The sequence below is a fragment of the Neophocaena asiaeorientalis genome, unplaced genomic scaffold, assembly GCF_003031525.2.
Source record: "Neophocaena asiaeorientalis asiaeorientalis breed wild unplaced genomic scaffold, Neophocaena_asiaeorientalis_V1.1 scaffold134, whole genome shotgun sequence".
NCBI lineage: Eukaryota > Metazoa > Chordata > Mammalia > Artiodactyla > Phocoenidae > Neophocaena > Neophocaena asiaeorientalis.
The window spans coordinates 23,552,938-23,564,436 of NW_020185339.1; the positions used below are offsets into that span (position 1 = coordinate 23,552,938).

Genomic DNA, 11,499 nt, shown 5'->3' on the forward strand with positions numbered 1-11,499 from the left:
TGATGTTGGTTCCTTCTGGCAGAGGCACAGAGGGAAAGCTGCTCCCTCAGGAAGGAATGAGTGATAACTCTGCAGTTCTCATGTGGGTGTTTTTCTTTGGAGGGAGGAGGGAGGCAGCTGGAAAGAGAGACTGGAAGGAAGGGAAAGAGGGAGGGGCAGGAGCCCAGGCTCCTTGCCAGCCTGGGCAGGAGGAGGGGGGCAAACAGCTTTGCTCCAAGCAACAAGAGCAGCGGCAGCAAAACAATTCCTGGAAATTTACTCTTTTTCCTTCCTCTCCCTCCCTCCCATTTTCCCCCCCTCAAAATATAGACAAGACATTGTAATCACAATCAGAAAGGAAGGAAGGTACCAGGAAGGAGTTATTGGAAGGCACAGATAAAGGCAGGCAGCTTCCCAGGGTTGGGAGGGCCAAGAGCTTGTGCCTGGACCCTGGAGGAAGGGGTGGGGTGGGCTGTTCCAGGAATTGCCCCACTTGCCCGGCTTGTGTGGCAAAGGACCCTACTTTGTGTGCGAGGGCAGGTGGATTGTGGACAGGTCAAGGCTGAGGAGTTTGGCAACCATTGCACTTCCTTCCCCAGCCTGAGCTTCCAGAAGCTCACTGAGTGCAGAAGACAAGTCCAGCCTCGGAAGTTGCTCTGCCCTCTTGCCATGGCTTTGCCCCACACCAGGGACACAGCCCTGTCTACCCAGGAACACCAGATCGGGAGCTCCCCAGGCTCCCCAACGATGGATGTGGCCCAGTGACCCTATCCTTGCTCTGCTCGGCTCTTCCCTGCTCCCTCACTCATCCCGGAGACAGTAGAGAGAACACTAGCTTGGGGACCAGACCTGCCTTTGACACCTTGTTCCACCACTTAGTAGCTGTGTGACTTTGGGCAAGTCACTTTATCTTCCTGAGCCTCACTTTCTTTATATGTAAAATGAGGATAATGGTGCTTCCTTGCAGGATTACTGTATGAGACACATGACATTGTATATGTAAAGTGCTTGGCATAAACATGCCCCGTTTTCTGCTTCTTGGAGATGAGGAGGGAGAAATCCCTTTTTTGTGGAATTGACCTTGAGATCCTCTCCCTAGTCCCACTGACACTAACCATTTTTTTTCTCTCTGAACTGGATCAACACCAGCTTCCTCTTTTATTTAGTATCTGACATTGTGTTTCTTACACAGAAGGTCAAGAACCACAAATGCCACTATGAATCACCACAGAAGAGATGGAGTAACAGTGACAGCTCACAGCTATTAGTTACATTTGCCAGGCATGATTGCAATGTGCTTTCCAAGTATCACCTCATTTAATCCTCGCAACAACTCAATGAGGTGTGGGTTCTATTGTAGACAAGGAGACTGAGGCACAGAGAGATTAAACAACTCGCCTGAATCTCTCTGCTAGTAGTTCAGTAAACTCTTATTGCAGGGATTCTTGACCTGGTTGCTGGCACCTAATGGCTTTAGGTGGTCTGTGAACTCACCGAAAATTAGGTACAAAATCCTGCCTGTTGTGTTGTCATTTTTATGGGGCTTCGAGCCTTCCTTGGGTGCTCAAAGGGGTCCATGATGGGGCTTCCCTGGTGGTGCAGTGGTTAAGAATCCGCCTGCCAATGCAGGGGACACGAGTTCGATCCCTGGCCCGGGAAGATCCCACATGCCACGGAGCAACTAAGCCTGTGCACCACAACTACTGAGTCTGTGCTCTAGAGCCCATGCTCGGCAACAAGAAAAGCCATGACAATGAGAAGTCTGAGCACAGCAACGAAGAGTAGCCCCCGCTTGCCTCAACTAGAGAAAGCCCATGTGCAGCAACGAAGACCCAACACAGCCAAAAATAAAAGCAAATAAATAACTTTATTAAAAAGAAAAGGGGTCCATGATATCCAAAAGGTTAAAAATGACCACCCTAGTAGAAGAGCTTCTCATGGATAGGGGCTAGGATGAGAAAATGGGGTAGGACCAACACTTCCATGAAGGGGACTGAGCCCTGGGAGTTCTGGGATATTTCTTGGTTGGGGGAGAAGCCCCCTTTATGGAGGCTGAGAGATGTGTGGGATGACCTAGGGAAGGGCTTGAGAAAGGGAAAATGAGTTGCCTTTGCTCCCAGCCCTTATCCTTCCACAAGATGAAGGACAACTGTTTCCTCTCATGGTTTCCCTCTTGGGAAAGTGTGTGTGGGGATGTGCACATCAGTCTGAGGAAGAGGAAGCTTGGAGAGACTGAGAGAGACTGGAAGGGCCCTGGGTACCACTACCCCAGGGAAAATCGGCCCCACCCAGCAGCCTCCTGGAAGGCCTCAGTATTCCACCCCACCCCTTCACTTTTCCATACCTCCCCTTTCTTCTGTTCCTCACTCAGATTCCCCCACCTCCTGACACGAAGCACCTTCCCTGGGTCTCGGTAGATGTGCTAACATTCCCTTTCTGGATGCAGATTTATTGTTTCTACTAACTCATCTTGAGCACCTAATGTGTGCTGGACAGAAATTCCCCTTGAATTTTCCAGTGCTTCCTGAGGGCCCAACTTCCTAAAGTTTCACTATTTTGATGACAACCTATGGATTCTTAGACTCCTGGAGAGCTGGAGTTGAGAGGACTCACTGAAGTCATCTGGATTCCCCTCCCCCATTATAAAGATGCGGGAGATGGAAGCTTCAGGGAATTTCATCTTGTCAGACAAGGTAAGAAATGCAGGGGAGGGACCGCCCTGGTGGCGCAGTGGTTAAGAATCTGCTTGCCAATGCGGGGGACACGGGTTCGAGCCCTGGCCCGGGAATATCCCACATGCTGTTGGAGCAGATAAGCCCGTGCGCCACAACTGCTGAGCAACCCCCCTCGCCACAACTAGAGAAAGCCCACACACAGCAACGAAGACCCAATGCAGCCAAAAATAAATAAATAAATTTATTAAAAAAAAAAAGAGGGCTTCCCTGGTGGCACAGTGGTTGAGAGTCCGCCTGCCGATGCAGGGGACACGGGTTCGTGCCCCGGTCCGGGAAGATCCCACATGCCGCGGAGCGGCTGGGCCCGTGAGCCATGGCCGCTGAGCCTGCGCGTCTGGAGCCCGTGCTCTGCAACGGGAGAGGCCACAGCAGCGAGAGGCCCGCGTACTGCAAAAAAAAAAAAGAAAGAAAGAAAGAAAAAGAAATGCAGGGGAAAAGGAGAGTGGAAGAAGATGTTGCGGTGATCATTCATTCATCTCTGTCAGATGCTAGGCACTGCCAGGTCCTGGAAATACAAGAAGATGAGACTCAGCCCTTGCCCTCGGGGGGATCTGAGGCAGCAATTCTCTAGAATTCAGCACACACAGCACAGTCCGTGTGGCTTCATTAACATGAAACCATTGCTTCAGGCTTAACCTGGAACTTCTGGATTTCACTAAATTCAGAAGTCACTAAAGAGGGTGAACAGGAAAATCTTGAGGACTCCGTGCCAGAGAGCTTGGAGGCATGTTGGCCAGCCAACATCGTGCCATTTCTCTTCCCCCAGACAATGATTATTGAGCCATTTTGTATCCCCGTGGGGAAAGGTATTCAAGAGGGTTGGGCCCACCTCCGGGAGTCCTCTCCAGAGTCAGGGAAGAGTGGACAGATTAGGACTCTGGTTTCTGCTAGCACCTCCTGAAGGACACAAACCACCGCTGCTTCCTGTAGCTCTCTTCAGGAGCCGGTCACAGTGGAGGGAGAACCGCAGTGACAAAGATGTCCTCCTCCTCAAAGTCCCTCGGAGCCTCAGCATGCCTCAACCCCATCCCAGTTTTTTTCTCCTGGGGGGCGAGGCAGGTCCAGTGGGTGACTTGAGCAGGGACTGGAGCCCAGTCCATCAGAGGCCACAAGGGTGCCAGTGGGTAGGCACCCCACTCATCATAATTCTACCCCCTTTAACAAATGGTATTCACCACCACACCACGAAGGCCCCTCCATGCACAACTGTTCTGGGGTCCAGTCTCTGGTCCTTTCTTTAGTCTCCTGAGGGGGCAGCTCCCTCCTCCTCTCCATCATCACCCTGATACAAACCGAACTAACACCTTTCCAATTATTGGGCTTTACAGCCCACGCTGCCTGGGGGGAGGTTCGCACACCCCATCCCATGATCCCTGTTCAAGTCAGTCTTTTCTCAGTGTCTGAATGGTCTGGATTCGGGGTGTGGTGCCGGGCAGGGCAGGGCCTCACTCAGCACAGGAGGGGCAGAGGGCAATGTAGCCGGGCACCCAGGGCTGTGGGCAGGGCATCTTCACAGAGTGAAAGGGGAACAACTGTTAGACCAGCTTTGTGTGAGTCCTTCCAGCAACTGGCCCGGCATCTGGGAGACGTCTCACCATGGCGTGTGTCGCCCCCATTCCCTTCTTGTCCCCTCTCCTTGCCTCTGAGATCAGACACCCCCGCTGTTCTCCTGAACACCTTTCTGGCCCAGGGAACCACTTCACCAGGAGAGACCTTATTCTCGTTTGCCTTCCCCTTCTAATCCTAGAGAGGCTGAGAGGGACTTAGTCTTTCAGGAGTGAATTCTGGGAGCTGAGCCAGAGGAGGAGACCAGGCTCAGAGGCTAAGCCAGCTGCCCAAGGTCACACAGCTTGTTGGCAGCAGAGCTGGGTTTTTAAGCCACTTGTGTCTTGATTCCACGTGTATTCCCCTTGTAAGAATCTCCAGTAGGTCAGGAAGACCCGAGTCCCACACTTGAGCAGAAAAAGTAAAGAAATCAGCCCTTAACCATGAGACCTGAGATATAAGTGTTCCAATGTGTGTGAGCGGGGGTGGTGGGGGGGGAGAGGAGAGGTGGGCAGGAGGAAACAGGGAGGAGTAGGGAACCAGGAAAAGGTGGCTGGGAAAAGTATTCTCATCCTCAAGGCGTTGTTTTGGAAATGCAATGATGTCTATTAGAAATGAATTAAGTGCACTAAAAAAAAACATGCAAATTGAGGCCAGAATCAATAATAGTCACTAAAGAGGGTGAACAGGAAAATCCTGAGGACTCCATGCCAGAGAGCCTGGAGGCTGGTTGGCCAACCAACATTGTGTGTGTTCTTAAGTCCTCCTGTCTCAACACTAGCCAGACTCAAGTTTCACCCCTGCCTGCCTGTGTCTGTCCCCTGCAAAGCCATGTGGCTGTACCTGGCGGTCCTCGTGGGCCTGTACTACCTCCTGCGCTGGTACCGGGAGAGGCAGGTGGTGAGCCTCCTCCAGGACAAGTTCGTCTTCATCACGGGCTGTGACTCGGGCTTCGGGAACCTGCTGGCCAGGCAGCTGCACCTGCGAGGCTTGAGGGTCCTGGATGCATGTCTGACGGTGCAGGGGGCAGAGCAGCTGAAGGGCCAGACGTCAGACAGGCTGGAGACAGTGATCCTGGACGTCACCAAGACTGAGAGCATCACTGCAGCCACCAAGTGGGTAAAGGAACATGCGAGGGACAGAGGTACCACCCAGATTTCTCAAGTCTGATTCCTCTCTGTGAAGTGGAGACCCCTTGACAGCTGCCTGGGGAGATTCCCAAGGTGTTTTCCAGGACTTGAAGTCCTCCCTGTGTTCTTCTCCTCATCCAGCTTACCAGCAAAGCCTCTTCCATCCCACCTCCACCTCCCAACCTTGAGACTCTGCAGTTTGGGGGAGAGTTTTCCCTGATGAGAATGTGTCCTTGCAGACTTTCTGTCTGGTGTCCCCTCCTCCCTCAGCAGGAGGTCTGGGTTCCTTGATGCTGAGTGACCAGGGTGATCGGGGTGCACTTTTTGGAGGACGGGTGGAGATGGGCACTCTGGCTGGAAGGCTGCATGGGGGGCTGGGGAGCGGCGCTGGAGCTGAGCTGAGTTCTCAGCACTTGATCACGTTCTTGCTGGTGACCCCTAGTCATCCGACTTGTGTTTAAATGTCACGCATTTTTCAGATGTCGACAACTGAGTTGTCAGGACTTGTCTAAGGAAGGTCAGAAAACTACTATGGGATCACTTTCTCTTTTTCTTTTTCTTTTTTTGTTTTTGTTTACTACAGTTCTGTCTTTTTTTTATTGGTGAGGGAAAGAACATTAATTTCTTTTATCTTAGTATAAATATAAAACATGATCATTGTGGAAACGGAAAAGTACAGGGATGAAAACCAAACTCACCCAAAATCTCACCACCCAGAGATAAGTACTGATAATATTTTGACGTACATGGTATTATATTTTGCATATAGTGGTATCTTGATACTTATTAAAAGAAGTTAATAAATTTTACAATATAATAGAAAAATTTCAAAGACGTAATTTTTAATAATGGAATATTGTATCCTTTAGAATAACATTACTTACTGAGGCAGTACATCATGATATAATATGTAATGGTTTCCTAGATTTTATTCATTGTGTTGAACGTAAATGATGTCTTGGTAAAATTTATTTACCAAATTTTCTATTCTATAACCATGCATATTTTTGTTTGTTTGTTTGGTTTTTTGGTTTGTTTGGTTTTGCCTTAAAAAAATTCTTTTTACAATTTTTAAAGGTTACATTCCATTTACAGTTATTACAAAATATTGGCTACATATCTCATGTTGTACAATAATATAACCCTGTATGTTGATTGGGTCTTTGGTGTCAAATATGGTGGGAGAATATACATTCCTACAAGGGCAGACTTGGTACAGAGCAGGGGAGGGACTAACTCTGTGTATTAATAATTCCAACACCCTGCACCCAACTCCCCTGACCCTGCTTTACTGCTCTGAGTTCTGTTAGTTGGTTAAGTCTTGAAATTCTTGGTACATGTCTCTGAGTCTTGCGGAGAGGTTTCCAGGAAGCTGGGTGACCTGTGAGTAGAGGGGCTTAGGGCCAGAGTGGCCTCCTTGGGTGGGAGGAGAGGGGAGGTTTTTCTGGGACAAAGTGTAAATTCCGATTTGGGGGAGGGTGGTTAATAGTGGCAGCCCTGCCTTCCCCTGAAAGCCTACCCCATGGAATTCCCCAGATTCCTGCTGGAACATTGCTCAGTATTGATGCAGGTATTTCAAAGCCAGGCCCTAGAGGTCAATACCAGGCCTGTCAACACATTCTCCCAAACCTGGGATTTCAGGTCTGTTTTACCCAGCCAATCTCCACCCAGATATTACTCATCTTTTTTTGCCTTTTATCCACTGTCTCTTTTATTCCTCTCTTCCCCTCCCTTCCTTATTGTCTCTCTATATTTCCCTCATACTAGCTAGTTGTTGAGCACTCAGTCCTGCAGCTGTCAGAAAATCTGAAAATGTAGGTGAATATTGATAACGTCTGGAAGGACAACATGGACTGTGAAAACCCAAAACTTCACCCTCCGAGTTCCAGACTATGGACCCACTAGATTTCTTCAACCTCAGTCCCTGCCTTCATCCAATCTGGGGTGCTTGCCCCTTGTCACCAGGCAGTGGGCTGGGCATGAAGACTGAGTCAGGAGGGTGGCGCACCTTCTGTCCTCCAACCGCTTACAGGGTCTGGTCTCCCCAAACCCGCAGGCAGCATGTTGGTCTCTGTTCCAGCCGTTCCCCCTGCAGCCTCTCTCCTAGAGTCCTCACTGGGTGGAAGGTGACTTGGAACCACAGCTGGGTGCTCACTTATGGGCCCAGCACAGTGTTGCCCTCTCGCCCTCACAGTTCCCAGGAGTCTGGGGCCTGGTGAATAAAGCCGACATCTCCATGCCCACCGCACCCAGTGAGTGGCTGACCGAACAGAACTTCATGAAGATACTGGACGTGAACCTGTTGGGGGTGATCGAGGTGACCCTGAGTCTGCTGCCCCTAGTGCGGAAGGCGAGGGGCCGTGACGTCAATATCTCCAGTGTTGGGCCGGGTGTCTCTCTTTGGTGGGAGCTTCTCCATGTCCAAGTACAGTGCTGAGGCCTTCTCAGACCCCCTCAGTTATTGGCCTGGGATGGATGCATTTCCTCTGTCCTGCTTCTGTGCTCTGGGGAAGCCTTTTACAGGGGTTTGCTATCACCAGAGAATTAGAGGCCCTTCCTTCCAGGTCCCTCTCTCCTGCTCTGTGTAGGTCTTTCACTGGGAAGCACCCTTTTATCTTTTGGGTGTTCAGGTGGGTGCGAGGCCTAAGGAGTTTGATTCAACATATTCCTGCCTTGCGTGAGGGTCCACTGTCACCAAGTGTCAGAGGCAGAATTGGACCTGATATTATTTGCCTGTGCAGCCCTTCCATGTGCTCAACTGCTGTGGTATTTAGGTTCTGGGATCTCTGTGGGGAGTGTACCCCATGAAGCCATTTATCCAGGGAGCTACTTAATCATGTCTGTGGGAGAGACTCCACGGGCTGCAGGGAGAGGGTGCTTTTAATTGTGTGGAGCTGTGTCCACAGGCAAGGTGATGTTCCTTAGAGGAACGATGTCCAGGGGGCTACCCGGGTGGAAGAGGGGAGAGAAGGGACTGAGGAGTATGGGAAAGGTAGATTGTGCCTAGTTTGGTGTTTGATTAGAGGTGAGGGGAAGAAGAGGAGATAGCATTTAAGTGGTACCTTGCCTCATAATTGGTAGAATTTAGTGCTAAGAATTATAAGTTTGTAAAATATTTGGAAATATATTCAAATTTTACACAGAAGTAATGCCATCATCATAACATTTCTTCTCCTGGATTCTATACTTTACAACTCTCCAGAGGTTTCCAGTTACCCAACACAGTTTAATTTGGTGACTTTGTTTTTTGGTGCATTTTTGTGTTTTGTTTTGCAAGACCTCTGAAGTCCTTGCCCCTCTCCCTGTCTCCCTTGCAGGAGAGAGCTCTCTACTTTTGGGTGAAAATAATTATGATCAAGCCTGGTCAAGATCGCTATGTCCAGTCCTGAGGTGCTTTCTTGAAGTTTCCATGCTGCATAGGATCGGGCCATCCCAGAGGTCAAGGTACTCTATGGGGAGACATTCCTGGCCTTAGATGAGTGAGCTGTGGACCTTGGGGAGTGAAGCAAACTCTTGTCTGGAAGCCTGGGTCCATCATTAGCACCTCTTCCAGTCTCAGGTCCATCCTCCAGGCTCTGACTCACCCACACAATGGGAACAAGAGCTCCATCCCCACGGTCTCGTGTGGTCAACTTGTAACATAAGGAAAGTATCCAGGCTTGGTAGAGCTGGGGACCAGTGTCTCATCGGAACCCCGTGTTATCTGGAGAGAAAACAATGGAAGATACCCGTACTCACGGCAAGTTGATTTTCAGGTGCGTATATTTCTAGTGTTTGTAGAGACCTTCAGTTTATGCGGTGCACATATTCTCAGGAATAGAGCAAGAGGGGGTGTAGTCTGGAGTGTGACCCTGGGGTAAGAGGTGGCACACACTGCTTGAATGATTTGTAACAAGATTTGGCAGGACCAAGAATTTTTTAGAAACTTTTTCCTGAAGTTGATCTAAAAGTGGGAGGGTTGGGAAGTGAGGATATATTTGTATGGCGTCTCCTTCTGGAGTCATGAAGTCAACTGAAATACTGAAGCCAAGCTGATCTGAGAATATCTCCTCATGTGGGACTGCATGGAACATGCCCTGACGCCTGCCACCCCCAGATCCAATACTTACCTGGCTGTGATGGCATGGTCATCTATCTCCCCATGAGCTACTTGCCCGCCTTCCTGATTGATTCCATGATCTACTGGAGATCCCCAAGGCCTGCTAAGGCCCTGAAACCATCAACTTGAAAAAAAAAAAACCCACAATGTAAGAGCTGTGAGTTGAGTTGATTTAGTGTCTTCCTGAGTACTATGGCCCAGGGTGCAGTCTCTCAGATACCTCTGAGGACCTGCCCCGAAGAGGCAGAAGGAGAAACCAGCAACTATGTGATTTTGGTTGAGGGGTTGTGCAATCAAGCATACATCTAGGTAGAAGGTTACTCCTAGTCACAAGGAACAGATAACTCAGTTAATTATTTTAGTGCTTTCTTAAGTATGGAAAGATACAAGATTCCAGGGTCATAAAGAATCTCTCCAGAAGTATTTCTATCTAAGGGCCTGTTTGCTATTTTCCCAGAGCAGAGTTCCTCATCCTGATCTTTGTTCTGAATTCCTTTCAAGGTATATTGTAGGTCAGCAATGTGGTAACTAATAACTTAATCCTTGTAGAACCGGATGATGAGTGACGTTCCTTGTTTTTTATAACCAAAGACTGGGGTGCATGGTAGGGGGGAGTTGGGGACTGTGTGGGGAGCGGATGCATCAGAGGGAGGGAAATAAAGTGGAGAGAGGGGTTCTCATGTCACCGGGGACACCCATTCCACCTCAGTCCCCATCCTCTCCTCAGGCTTCTCTTGGGACATTACTTAGGATTCTGGGGATATTAGGAAGAAGGGAACAAGTTTTGTGACTGAGGAACAGGGGTCAATAGCTCACGTCTGTGTCCTGTTCTTTGAGTGGCCTCTCAGTGCCTCATGTTCCACATGCAGCTGTGAAAAATCCACACTTTGGGGAGGGTGTGAGCAGCTGACAGGGTCTCGGCCCCCCACCCTCTGCCCCTGTCCACCTCTTCTGGGTGTGCCTTGGCCCTGGCCAGTCTCCCCCTCCCACGGGATAAAAGTGGTCTGGGGGAGGTAAAGGTCCCTCCCCTCCAAAGATACCTGTAGACAGGGGTGTGTGTGGAGGGTGACCACCAGCCTGACACATCAGCCTAGGTGCCAACTCAGCAGACCTTGGCTGGAAAGGGCCGTCCTCAATAGCGGTTCTGACAGAGGACACAGAAACCAATTTTTGTTTTGTCTTGAAACCATGCATTTCCATTGATTATATTTTCCTGAAAATAAAAGTTGAAAAGTTTACGCAGGCCCAGTGATTGGGACCGATGCCTTGGGCAGCAGGGGGTGTGTGCCTACGAGAGGAAGAGTCAGGTGACCTCACAGAGGAGAAGGGGTGAGTAGGGTGACCTGAGGAGGGATTTGAAGAGGGAAGTGAGGTCATCCCTTCATCCACAGCAGTGAGGGGCTAATGTGTCTTTCTGGGGCTTATCAAGTGACCTGGGTTCCCAGGGTTAGACACAGGATGGACAAACAAGGAGAGGTGTCTAAGGGACAGGCAGGGCCCAGACCCTTCCCTGGGGACATCTAGTCTCTCTCTCACCAGAAACCTCTCTCTGTGGTCCTCCCTCTGTCCCTTCCTTTATAGTCACCACCGTCCATCCTCTGCCAACCTCCGGGTCCCCTGGTCCAGATCCCCTCCCCCGACCCTCCAGTGGAGGAGAGTGGGGGCCACTTCTGGACCCTGGTCTTATGTTTTCTGCTAATTTTTACTGAGCACCTACTGTGTGCAGGACAGGAATTCCCTTGATGTCCCAGTGCTTCCTGAGACCCCGACTCTTTATGTGTCCACTCTTCTCATGATGGTCTGAGTATGGACTCAGTGGAGAAGGCATCTGTTCAAAGTCACAGATTTCTGGGCTGAGTACAAATTGGAGTGGGAGGGACCTCTCCAAGTGTCAACTAGAAAACCTGAACTTTTTTCTCCTTTTGTTCAAAGTCAAGGGTATGGAGTCTTTAGGGGAACCTTATGTTATAGAAGAGTATCACCATTTTTTTTTTTTTTTTTTTTTTTTTTT

At 49.7% G+C, this 11,499-nt stretch overlaps 2 protein-coding genes across 3 annotated transcripts in view; both read left to right on the plus strand.

The window, feature by feature from the left end:
- Positions 1 to 5,090: 5,090 nt before the first annotated feature.
- LOC112394147 (retinol dehydrogenase 16-like) lies at positions 5,091 to 7,894 on the plus strand. The gene is made up of 2 exons (XM_024736750.1): positions 5,091 to 5,403; positions 7,591 to 7,894. Exons 1-2 carry the CDS (start codon positions 5,091 to 5,093, stop codon positions 7,824 to 7,826), a joined length of 549 nt encoding a protein of 182 aa, XP_024592518.1. The 3' UTR covers positions 7,827 to 7,894.
- An 802-nt stretch (positions 7,895 to 8,696) lies between these two features.
- The window catches only part of LOC112394146 (retinol dehydrogenase 16-like), a 12,360-nt gene continuing 9,557 nt past the window's right edge, over positions 8,697 to 11,499 (plus strand). The window contains exons 1-2 of one of the 2 annotated variants that reach the window (XM_024736749.1): positions 8,823 to 8,833; positions 8,943 to 9,144. The gene's annotated coding sequence lies outside the window, so the exon portion shown is untranslated. Of the gene's footprint in view, positions 9,145 to 11,499 lie in introns of both variants that reach the window. The other variant, XM_024736748.1, reaches the window with a different exon arrangement.